Below are 13224 nucleotides of genomic sequence, written 5' to 3'. Positions count from 1 at the left end.
TTCCAGGTACTATGCTACCTTCTCCATTTTTTTTCACAACAGTTGTATTGAGATATAATTTGCATATCATAAAATTCACCTGTTTCAAGTGCACAATTCAGTGGTTTATAGTATATTCACAGAGTTTGCAACTATCACCACTACTGAACTTCAGAACATTTTCATCATCCCCAAAAGAAACCCATTAGCAGCCAGTTCCCATTCTTCCCTCCCCCCAACCCCTAGCAACCACTAACCTAATTTCTGTCTCTATGGATCTGCCTATTCTGGACATCTCACCACTTTCTTCTTGCAGAGAACCTAATAGTAGATAACCATTATTCACAATAATTTTGCCTAATGATAGGGATAATTCTTTACAAATTAATTTTAAAAATACTTCTGACTTTATAACAATTTTTTCCTTACTTGTCCAATGGGATGTAGGAATTCAGAATGGATCCTGCCATTGCCTTGGTGCTGGCATTATCACTAACTGTTCCCAAACTGACTGTGCCAGATTCTCCACTTAGGCTGTACCGTTCTTTCTGTACGTCTGCTTGTACTTCCAACCTTAAAGAGAGGGGTATTAGAAAAAAAATCAACTACATATAATATCAACACTACTATGAGAATGTATCTTTCAATAATTTAGTAACAAGAAGCTATTTTAGAAACAACTATAAACATTATTTTTTTAAGTTTCCTTTTATTTGATTATTCAAATTCTACTGCAGCACATTGAACAGTACCAGCCATCCAGATAAAATGGTAAAATTAGCTGTCTGCCAAGTAAGGTAATAACAGAGTAATACAAAAAGAACATAAAGGATTTTAACTTAAACATGCTCCAATATTCTTATGATGCGGTGCTTTGCTTGCCACACTTCAGTTCAAAACACCAAATCGGAATACATTAAAAACCATTCTACATGACAAATCAGTGCCTCAAAAAATCCTGGGCATCTATATATTAAAAATAGTTCCAAATTTAACACCTGACTCTTTAAAAAAGACATAATAGGGACGTCCCTGGTGGCGCAGTGGTTAAGAATCTGCCTGCCAACGTAGGGGGTACGGGTTCGAGCCCTGGTCCGGAAAGATCCCACATGCTGCAGAACAACTAAGCCTGTGCGCCGCAACCACTGAGCCTGCGCTCTAGAGCCTGCGAGCCACAACTACTGAAGCCCGTGCACCTAGAGCCCGTGCTCTGCAACAAGAGAAGGCACCGTGGTGAGAAGACGGTGCACTACAACAAAGAGTAGCTCCCGCTCACCACAACTAGAGAAAACCCTTGTGCAGCAACGAAGACCCAATGCAGCCAAAAACAAATAAATTTATCAAAAAAAAGAGACATAATATACACCACTATAACTTAAGAGTTTGTGTTTAAAAGCACACTACCTAAAAATAAGATAAACATAACTGATTTATCTTTTTTTTTTTTTGCGGTACGCAGGCCTCTCACTGCTGTGGCCTCTCCCGTTGCGGAGCACAGGCTCCGGCCGCGCAGGCTCAGTGGCCATGGCTCACGGGCCCAGCCACTCCGCGGCATGTGGGATCTTCCCGGACCAGGACACGAACCCGTGTCCCCTGCATCGGCTCGGCAGGCGGACTCTCAACCACTGCGCCACCAGGGAAGCCCTGATTTATCTTTTAATTCATGTACTCTCCCCTACGTTTAAAAAAACATCCCAAAGCTAGTAAACAAAAGTAAAGAAAAGTGAATTAAAGAGGTAACAAAAGAAGATAAAAATGCTTTAACTTATCCTACTTATCTACATGGCTTTGAGTAAAAGACTTCGTGAGAATTAAATAACCATTAATACATAAAAGGACCCAGGCAGACTCTATCGGCCTCAGTTCTTGCATTTCCGGATATCCTGACTCCACCTGCTCCCCCAGGCTTCAGCCAGCGTCTCATTTCCTAACAGCTGTGGCCACCTCCAGTGGTAAGGTCCAAGCTTAATCACTGCCTTTACAGTATTCACCGAGGCAGCTCCAGCACTGACTCATAATATAAAATCTGACAAGTGCAGTGAAAAAAATGGCATGTTATCCCTCAGACTTGGTTTTTACCTCATCAAATCTCCTTACTCACTGTTTACCACTAAATTTCCGTGTTTGAAACCTTACTGTTTTCAACCCTGACACAGTAAGATTATATGCCATCATCATGCTTTGTGTTCAAAACTCTCCTCATCTATAATAATTAATAATTTGTAGTTAAGGCAAAACCAAACCAAAACAAAACAAAGCACAGTTTTCTCACCTGTGAAAACAGTTTACCATGGCACTTCCTGACAGACTCCCTGTGATACTGGCTCCAGCGAGCGCCATGGTGCTGGCCGTTTCACTCAGGTTGTCCCGGATGGCTCCTATTCGATCCATGTGGCTTCCACTTGCACTCAAACTGCCAGTCAAACCACCAACACTTCCCTCCCCTATGCTAGGGTTGTGTCTTGCTTCTGCTACTGAAGTTGTGTCTAAATGCAAATATTTCAAAGAAATTAAATAAGTGTGATTATTGATTTCCCTCTCCATAAAGTCTGTCATGATTTCAGATAGGACATATTTTCATATAAAGTATAAAACATACACAGGAATAGAAAAGGTGTCTGGAGTCAGGGACACATAACATAACCGTGGAATAAGAGTAAACGGAAATATCTCACAGGGTAAAGTTGGATTAAGGATGCCCTCAGTTTTAAATGGTCACTACAGGCATACCTTGGAGATATGTATTGTGGGTTTGGTTCCAGACCATGGCAATAAAGCAAATATCACAATAAAGTGGGTCACATGAATTTCTGGGTTTCCCAGTGCATATAAAAGTTATGTTTACACTATACTAAAGTGTGCAATAGCATTATGTCTAAAAAAAATGTATATACAGTGATTAAAAAATACTTCATTGCTAAAAAAAATGCTAACCATCATCTGACAACTCAGGGTTGCCACAAGCCTTCAATCTGCAAAAAATGCAATTAGCTGCAAAGTGCGATAAAATGAAGTATGCCTGTACTTTACAAGAAAATCAAGAAGATTTAGGAATTCTATAAAGAACCTGATGGTTGAAGAATTTAGCTGACTTTGAGAAAAATTATGTGACAGTTTTCAATAAGGTGTTATTTAAAGAGCTTAGTATTCTCTAGGACAATAAGAATGGGCCAAAAGTTGACTTCTTGATATATTCCACAGTTCCGACTGTCTACAAGCTATTTCAAGATCTGATACCACTATACTCCAATCTTACAATACTTTTCACAGGCTTTATATTGGAGGATTTATTTATTTGCTCCAATATTTGAGTTCCTATTATATAACCCAACTCTGTTTCTAAGTACTGGGGACACAGTGGATCAAAGAGACGAACAACCTGCCCTCAAAAAGCTTACACTCTAGTTGGGGAGAGCAATAAAATTATATGGTGATAAATGCTGTGAGAAAAAATAAAGCAGAGTAAAGGGGAGTAAAAGGCAGTGAGAGTGATGAGGAGTGCATGTGTGTGTGCACATGCAAGCGCCTGTGTACTGTTTTATATAGTATGATCAGAGAAGGCCTCTCTGATAAGGTAACACCTGTAGAGACTCAAAGGAAGTGAAGAGATGAGCCACGAAATTATCTGGGGGAAGAGTATTCTAGGCAGAGGAAACTGCAAGTTTAAAAGCCTATAAGTGGAAGTATGTTTGGCATCCTCAACATTAAGGACAGGTGGTATAAGGGAAGAGTTCAGAGATGTAGCTCAGCAAAGACCAGAGGGGGACTTATGGGCCATTGTAGCAACTGTCGATTCCATCCCCCCACCCCTGGTACAGTTAGAAGCACTGGGAGAATTTTGAACACAAGTTAGATCTAACTTATGTTTTAAAAATATCATTATGTGGAATGGTGAGTGGAAGCTGAAAGCTGATGGATCACTTAAGAGGCTATTACTATAACCCAGGATAAAAGAGAGTAGCTTGGACTAGTGGAATAGCAGTACAGATGGTGAGAAATGGTGGAATTATGGCTAAATACTGAAGGAAGCAGCAGAACTTGCTGACGGATCAGACGTAGGGTAAAAAGGGAGAAGGGAGAGTCATCAGCAGCAGAGGTTTCGGCACAGCAACAGCAAGAATGAAGAGGCTACTAAACAAGGGAAGGATGACTGAGAGGACAACAGGTTTTAGAGCGAAGAGTCTGGTTACAGACTCTTAAGCTTGGAATTCTTGTTAGACGTTCCAGTGCAGCTTAGGTAGAAGAGTTAGATGTATGAATTGAAGTTTAGAGGACAGTTCTAGCCTAAACATAAACTGAAGAGTTGTTTGTCTATATATTATTTAACAGAGGAGATTACCTAGGGAGTGCGTGTAGATTAAGAAGAGAAATCTGAGAACTGAGAGCCCTGGGAAACTCCAAAATTTAGAGGTTAGGAGAGGAAAATGAACCAGCAAAGAAAGCTGAAGAGTGGCCAGGAGATATGATGAGATGATAAGTGGTTATCCAGAAAACAAGTAGAGAAAATGTTTTAAGAAGGAGGGCATGCTCTACCATGTCAGGTGTACTGTTACAGTAAGATGAAAATCAAGAATTGACCACTATATTTGGTAACATGGAGGTGACTGGTGACTCTGCTTTGGTGGAGTGGCAGAGAGGAAATTTTGGAATGGTAGGGACCAAAATCTGATTGGAGTGAGTTCAAGCGAGAACGGGAGGTAAGGAAGAGAACATTATCTTTGCACATATGCCTGATTACAGGCAAACCTCAGTTTATTGCACTTCAAAGATACTGTGTTGGGACTTCCCTGGTGGCGCAGTAGTTAAGAATCCACCTGCCAATGCAGGGGACACGGATTCGAGCCCTGGTCTGGGAGGATCCCACATGCCGTGGAGCAACTAAGCCCGCGCGCCGGAACTACTGAAGCCTGTGTGCCTAGAGCCCGTGCTCTGCAACAAGAGAAGCCACCGCAATGAGAAGCCCACGCACCACAACGAAGAGTAGCCCCCACTTGCTGCAACTAGACAAAGCCCGCGCGCAGCAAAGAAGACCCAACGCAGCCAAAAGTAAATTAATCAATTAATTAATTTTAAAAAGATACTGTGTTTGTTTTTTTAAACAAGTGAAAGGTTTATGGCAACCCTGCTTTAAGCAAGTCTATCAGCGCCATTTTCCCAACATCATTTGCTCACTTTGCGTCTCTGTGTCACATTTTGGTAATTCTTGGAATATTTCAAACTTTTTCATTATTATTATATTTGTTATGGCGATCTGCGATCAGTGATCTTTCATGTTACTATGGTCATTGTTTTGGGGTGCCATGAACCGCACCCATATATGACAGCTAATTTAATTGATAAATGTGTATGGGTTCTGATCACTCCACCAATGGGCTGTTCCCCCATCTCTCTCTCTTCTCCTCGGGCCCCCCTATTCCTTAAGACACAACAATATTGAAATTAGGCCAATTAATAACCCTACAATGGCCTCTTAAATGTTTAAGTGAAAAGAAAAATTGCACATCTTTCACTTTAAATCAAAAGGTAGAAATGATTAAGCTTAGTGAGGAAGGTACACTGAAAGCTAGGGCAGGCTGAAAGGCTAGGCCTTTTGTGCCATTTAGCCAAGCTGTGAACACAAAGGAAAAAGTCTTGAAAGAAATTAAAAGTCCTACTCCAGTGAACACATGAATGATAAGAAAGCAAAACAGACTATTGCTGATATGCAGAAAGCTGTAGTAGTTTGGATAGAAGATCAAAACAGCCACAACATTCCCTCAAGCCAAAGCCTAATCCAGAACAAGGCCCTAACTGTCTTTAATTCTACAAAGGCTGAGAGAGGTGAGGACACTGCAGAAGAAAAGTCTGACGCCAGCAGAGTTGGTTCATGAGCTTTAAGGAGAGAAGCCGTCTCCGTAACATAAAAAAGCAAGGTGATGCAGCAAGTGCTGATGTAGAAGCTGCAGCAAGTTATCCAGAAGATCTAGTTAAGATGCTTAATGAAGGTGGCTACACTAAATAATAGATTTTTAATACAGATGAAACACCTTATATTGGAAGAAGATGCTGTTCAGGACTCTCATAGCTAGAGAGAAGTCGATGCCTGGCTTTGAAGCTTCAAAGGACAGGAAGACCCTCTTACTAGGGGCCAATGCAGCTGGTGACCTGAAGTTGAAGCCAATGCTCATCTACCATTCTGAAAATCCTAGGTTTCTTAAGAAATATGCTAAATCTACTCTGACTGTGCTCTATAAGTGGAACAACAAAGCCTGGATGACAACACATGTGTTTACTGAATATTTTAAGCCCACTGTTGAGACCTACTGCTCAGAAAAAAAGATTCCTTTCAAAGTATTACTACTGCCCATTGACAATGCACCTGGTCACCCAAGAGCTCTGATGGAGAGGTACTATGAGATTACTGTTGTTTTCATGCCTGCTAACACACATCCATTCTGCAGCCCATGGACCAAAGAGTAATTTCAACTTTCAAGTTTTATTATCTAAGAAATATATTTTGTAAGGCTATAGCTGCCATAGATGGTGATTCTTTTGATGGATCTGGGCAAGGTAAATTGAAAACCTGGAAAGGATTCACCATTCTAGATACCATTAAGAACGTTTGTGGTTCATGGAAAGAGGTCAAAATATCAACATTAACAGCAGTTTGGAAGAAGTTGATTCCAACCTTCATAGACGACTTTGAGGGGTTCAAGATTCAGTGGAGGAAGTAACTGCAGATGTGGTGGAAATAACAACAGAACTAGAGTTAGCGACTCAGCCTGAAGATGTGACTGAATTGCTGCAACCTGATGATAAAACTTTCATGTATGCGGAGTTGCTTCTTACGGTTGAGCAAAGGAAAAAACTTAGTCGATAAAGCAGCGGCAGGGTGTGAGAGGTTTGACTCCAGTTTTGGAAGAAGTCCTGTTGTGGGTAAAATGCTATCAAACAGCATTGCATGCTACAGAGAAATCATTCTTGAAAACTAGAGTCAATCAATTAGGCAAACTTCACTGTTGTCGTGTTTTAAGAAATTCCCACAGCCACCCCAGCCTTCAGTAACCACCACCCTGATCAGTCAGCAGCCACCAACATCCAGGTAGGACCCTCCACTGGCAAAAAGATTATGACTTGCTGAAGGCTCACATGATTAAAATTTTTTAGCAATAAAGTATTTTTAAATTCAGGTAGATACTTAATATACAGTATAGTGTAAACATAACTTTCATATGCAGTGGGAAACCCCAAAATTCATGTCTTGCTTTATTGTGATATTGGCTTTATTGTGGTGGTCTGGAAGCGAACCTACAACATCTCCGAGGTATGCCTGTACTTCCCTAAGACAATTTCTTTAACAAGAACTGTGGGAATTTCTTTAAAAAGAACACGCACATTTAAAAAAGCTTATTAACTTATACTCCTAATGGTAGTCTATGAGGGCCTTTATATGTTCCAGTTTTTGTTATAATTCCTATTTCTTTGAATAACATTAAAGATATTTTCTACTCATTGGGCATCTGCATTTCTTCTTTTATGAACTGCAGTTCTCTTCTGTCCTTTTATTACTGATTTGTAACATTTTACACAAAATAATCTAGAACTCTAAGACATTACATTTCCATCGGAGGTTATAGGTACCCAGAACCATCCCACCCTCTTTCATCATTCACCTTTCCTCAGCAGCTCATTTCTCTGATGTACTTCTGGGTGAATACTATTAGGGCTAGTAAGAGAGCAATGGGAATTCTGACTTGCATGTTACCTACAGCCTTACACTATTACTACTAGTACGTACATTTTCTTCCTTTGCTGAAAGGACTTACCTACAGCTGTGTTTGTCCCACCAACATTTATATCATTTTCATCATCAAATTCAATCCTGACTCCTTTTCCATTGCCTGCTGAGACCCCACAACCTCCGCTTCGACAGAGAGAAATCGGAACAACACCATAGACATAAGCTAACATAATAGGAACACCAATACCTAAAGAGGAATTAAATTGGTCATTACAAACCAAAAAATAAATTACAGAAACACACATTTCAGAAGTCTTTTCAAGAGAAGGTGTACAGGAGAAAAGTATTAGGGTTCTGCAACTCTTGCCAAAAGCAGATTTACCCAACTATTAAAGGATGCAAGCAGATTCAAAGCTTCTAGCCTCAGGTGACACATATGAGGTTAAAAAAAAGATGTAAATCTTTTTTCTTTCTCAGTGCCAGGGCTCTAAACGGTGTTTTGGTGGGGAGGAAGGGATATTAACCACTAATAATTTACCAACTATCCCTAAGGCTAGGCTCTTGAGTTTATATTACTTTTAACCAATACAGTTACAGAATGAGAGGCTATCTGTAGGCTCAAACTGACCCTAAATAAATAAACTCTCATATCTTCAACAATATAATGCTCTGTTTTTCAAAATTCTCCCACAAAACTTTAATTCTATAAAATTTGAGGTAATTAGAATTTTTAAGCATTTCTTACCTACAGTTACTGCAGCTACAACTGGAGATACGATTACAGACAATGTTACACCACCTGCTATGGCCAAATTCCGTTTGTGCTTTGAAACATCCTTGCCTTCATATCGATTGTGAATCTTGAATTAAAAAGAAAAATGGGGGTGATGGGTTAAAGAAAAAACATATTACTTATTTAATTTAAATGAAACAGACCTACATTTGTTAGAAGTTTAAAGTGATTTACCTTATAATTTCATAGTTAAGTGTCCAAATTCAAGGTAAACATATTATTGCTCTTAAACCATATTCTTATATATAATTTGCTCCTTATTAATAGTTTGGTTACATAAGACAGTGATTTAATAGATTTTACTCTGTGTTTAATCAATCTTGAGTAAAAGTAGTCCTTATAATCTTATTCAAGAACAGTATAAATCATGTTTTGAGCAAAGAAGAAGGAATTAAGAACATTATTTTCAACATAGTTATGAGTTGGATGTTAGATCAACAGGATTACTTCTAAGAAATGTATCATTCCACAGAATTCTAAATAAGCATCCCTAGTTAGTTGGCTTCTAGGAGAGGTTTACACAGTCTTTTAAAAACAAAAAAAAACCCTGACCTTAAAAAGCAGTACTAATAAGCAAACATCACTAAATAGAATCAATTTTTTTCTCAGATTCCTTTTTATAAAGAAAAATGTTATCAAATGACTCAGGATCCTGGGCTCTCATTTATAGTTCAAAGTAAGGGGTACAGAGAGAAAAAAAGAACAAATAATGTTGCCAGAGGACAGGAGTTAGATCTACTTGGCATCTTTGTAGAGTACAGGTGTTGTTAATAAACAACTTAATATCACCATGAAAGTTACTTGTGAAATTATTATATGAACTTCAGGAAATAGCTCAGTATCTTTGTTCTTGTGATTTTCAAGGGCTAAAGCTAATAAAGTACATTTCCCCCTGTTTCAAGACAGATTCAAAACAGCCTCAAAAGGGTACAGGTAGTCTCTAAAGTAAAATACTTGACTTAAAAACAATATTACAGATGAGGCATAATAAAGTAATCTATCATTATTATGTGGTTATTTTGAAGGCTGTAAAGTACAATGAGTCTTATGGGATGTATTAAACAGTGAAAAGGCTGGGATGGGGAGGTGGGCAAAACATGCATGGGACAAGGAACATTTCTATTTCCTAGTCAGAATTCTGTTTCCCAGAACTGACTATATGTTCCAGGGAATGGGTCTCTACACTTCCTAAATAGTCCATACAGGCAGAGATGGCAGACCTTCCCAAAGTACCTTTCATTATCCTTCAGTACTCTAGCTAATACCTGTTCCTCGCCCCCCCCCATTCCTACAAAACTCAGCACTGAAGCAGAAAAAAGACAAAGCTACAAACTGATGGAGCAGATTTGCAAAGGGAGGCTGTCAGGAGAAAGAGTCTTCCAGATAATTCCACATCCTCAAGCACCAATGTTCAATTACAGTGATCATATCAGCCCACTACTTCTGGTTCAACTTAATTTTTTCTGTTTTACTATTTTGTGCCACATTTGCTATTTGTTATTGTAAAGAAAGGCTCAGCTTTTAGGTACTTTATCAATTTAATAGGTTTTCCTGGGCTGGTTTATAACCCTACACACCCCAGAGAACACTGTTTCAGTGGAAAACTAATTCATCAACTTGCAACCATTTGAGTACAGGTTTGCAAAAAGGAGACTCGTTACTGCACCTAAGACTGAACAATGAGGTAAATAATCTCTCCTCTATAAATTATTTGCAGGTGTATGCAGTACAACAGTCTTTCTTTCCCTTCTACTTCTAAGTATCTGAATAGTTTTGTTTTCGGCAAAACCTTGCTTTGGACAACTTACGAAAAATTATTATAATCAGTATTATGTTTGGGACTTTAAACAATTACCTTCTGAAATAAACATTCGGCCCATAAACATGTTTGTCCTCAGTCTCAAGCTAATTAAAAAAATAGTATGTACTGTTATTTCTGATTATAAAAGTAATATGTGTTGAACATAAAAAAACATGGCTGTTGTATGAAAGAGGATCAGCCTTGTCTTGAGTCCTGAAAGTCAGAACTAGAATTAAATGAAACAATTAAAAGGGAAATGGATTCTGACTCAACATAAGAATTTTCTAACACTTACAGCTCCCTGGCAACAGAATGGGCTGCCTCATGAGATGGTGGTTTCCCCATCACTGAAGTGCCCAAATGGATAGCTTGAAATTTATCAGGGATCTTATATAAAGAATTTGTGCATTTGGGTTTAAATCCCAGCTCTGCTTCTTCCTGTGTAACTAAAGATAAATTACATAAATTTTCCTAAACTTCAATATTCTAACATATAAATTGCTGTGAGGTTAAAATGAGTCAAAGTATATAAAACATCTACCACACAGTTAAAACTCAACAAATGTTAGTTCCCCTTTTTAAAATTCCTATACTTTGTTCTGCTTGGCTACAGGGTTGGGATTAGATCATTTATGAGGTTACTTCTCAATTCTGATATTCTACTAATTTAGGCAGCAGCAGACTTCTTAGCCACTTTGTAAATTATCCCTTTAATCTTTCAAAAAAGAATTATTTGCTTAGCCAATGAAGTATCACTCAGGCCAGTGGCAAGTATTGGGTGTTCAGACTTTCACAAAATTGTTGTAATCTACAAAATAGTGTATTTACTAATAGGAGTAATCTGAAGAAAAAAAAAGCTTTGAATTCAAGTTGGAAATAATTCAGGAACTGGCTAATTGTTCTTTGCCTGAGGGCATATGTTATTTCTCTATTAACCTTATAGACCTGACTTTACAAGGACATATCCATGAGAAAAAATGTCAGGTGTGGATTCTTTAATATTTTATATGTAAAGTTTATAATGCAAATGTACTGAAGTTTTCAGATTCAGATAATTTTAAAGCAAGTCTACTTTTTATGCATACATATAAGCTTGCCAAACACTGAAAATTTATTACCTCATGAAAAAATAGTAACTGTTTTACACTTAAGATACCAAAAATGACCTCTGTCTTTCAAAACAAATAAACAAATAAAAAAACAAAACAAACACAAAGCAAAACCATCAATCCTAAATCTAAAGATTTAAAATAAGATAATAAATTAACAAGGAATCAAGCATTTTACCTTACGGCCCACATATACAGGAATGCCAATAATCATGGCAGGGATAGCAATGCCAGCTATTAAAGCAATTCCTACGGGAGCACCAACAAGTGTTCCCAGCTGCCACAATATTTTCTTCTTTCGGCTCCAGGGTTTCTTCCCCCAAAAAGTACATCCTGATGGACTAAAGGAAAAAATTACAATGTAAAGTAACTGTTGCAAAACATCACAGTAACAATTTACTACAATACATTTAGCAATAACTATAAAAGAATTCTCAAATTTAGGAATGAGGATTTTTTTCCCCTTCCTTTGAATTCTGAGTTTACTAAAAGCTAAAATATCAAGGTAAGCACCACCATAAATTACATTAAAAGGATACTGATAACTGGGATTCAGGTTAAACATTTATCCCTAGTCCTCCATTAGCCTCAAAACCTTAGATTCGTTTTGGAAGAGTAAATTAATGCAAAATATGCTTATTTTATCCCTGTTTTAGGCACATAATTATCTGATTATATCATAAACTCACTCTGTGGCCTAAATGAGGAAATTTATGAGAAAATTAAATGGAAATATTTATGACCTACCATAATTACATGGGGTATTAAATGCTAACTTTCTAGTTTAACAAAAAACAAAGCCGGGAATTCCCTGTCAGTCCAGTGGTTAGGACTTGGCGCTTTCACTGTCAGGCCCAGGTTCAATTCCTGGTCGGGGAACTAAGATTCCACAAGCTGCGTGGTGCAGCCCAAAAACAAACAAACAAAACAAAGCCAAACAAAAAAAAAGAAGAAATTTCCATTTCCTATTTTTGACTAGCTATTAATCTCAAATGACTGGCACAATAATTGGGTTCCTATTAAATTTACGTAGCTAGAATAAAATAGATCTCTTCAAGTATCATATAAATTCCAAGCTTAAGAATACTAAGGATAATGCTGTTTCCAAAAAAAGTCCTTTTGTCTTACAATATAAAATTATATTTAGACATAAATAGCCCCTTCTATAAGCTTACCTTAAATAATGTAAATCCGAGATTTCTTTCATACACAACCAACAAAACTCACAACCACAGACAGCACATGTCATGTGATTACAGCTCCCATCATTCATCTTTATTATATAAGCAGCACACCGTGGACATGGTTTTATATCATCAGCTATTAAGAAAACAGACGTTTACTATACAAGACTAGTCTAAAAATAACAATTTCTAGTAGATAATTATAGCACTGCCAAAATATCTTAACATGTATGGTTTATTAACCGATAGCTTTAGCCTGCTAATTTTAGTATATAAAGCACTTTTTTTTCCCTTCCAAGGAAAGGGACATATTTTACATTAAATTTTCAAACTGTAAACATTTTTCCAACAGTAGCAGAACAATGAGAATAAAGAATAACAAAATAATAAAAAGAGAAATGAGAACCAAGGGCAGCTCTAGACAAACCGGGAACTATATAAAGTTTGTCTTTGTCCCCACCCCATAGCTGTCTTCAATGAGCAGCACTTCAAGTTCTAGGACTTTTCTAACAATCTCCACTTAAATTAAACGTAGATATTCCGTATACTATTCCTTTAGTGAATGAATACTAACAGCAAGTGACAATTTGATAGTAACCTGAAGCACTACATAAAAATAGCACTATGAGTTTACTCCT

General features: G+C 37.7%; 1 protein-coding gene across 4 annotated transcripts in view; it reads right to left on the bottom strand.

The window, feature by feature from the left end:
* RNF19A (ring finger protein 19A, RBR E3 ubiquitin protein ligase) overlaps positions 1 to 13224 on the bottom strand; it is a 57658-nt gene that overhangs the window by 2439 nt on the left and 41995 nt on the right. For 3 of the 4 annotated variants that reach the window (XM_024756553.1, XM_024756552.1, XM_024756551.1), the window contains 6 exons: positions 12578 to 12722; positions 11581 to 11743; positions 8445 to 8559; positions 7785 to 7946; positions 2252 to 2465; positions 409 to 552 (listed from right to left, as the gene is read on the bottom strand). In XM_024756553.1, the coding sequence (XP_024612321.1) occupies positions 409 to 552; positions 2252 to 2465; positions 7785 to 7946; positions 8445 to 8559; positions 11581 to 11743; positions 12578 to 12722 (943 nt within the window). The remainder of the gene's footprint in view (positions 1 to 408; positions 553 to 2251; positions 2466 to 7784; positions 7947 to 8444; positions 8560 to 11580; positions 11744 to 12577; positions 12723 to 13224) is intronic. The other variant, XM_024756555.1, reaches the window with a different exon arrangement.

This window comes from Neophocaena asiaeorientalis, unplaced genomic scaffold (assembly GCF_003031525.2).
Source record: "Neophocaena asiaeorientalis asiaeorientalis breed wild unplaced genomic scaffold, Neophocaena_asiaeorientalis_V1.1 scaffold29, whole genome shotgun sequence".
Classification (NCBI taxonomy): Eukaryota; Metazoa; Chordata; class Mammalia; order Artiodactyla; family Phocoenidae; genus Neophocaena; species Neophocaena asiaeorientalis.
The sequence above is the reverse complement of the archived record's forward strand: the minus strand, read 5'-3'. Positions and strand labels throughout refer to the sequence as shown.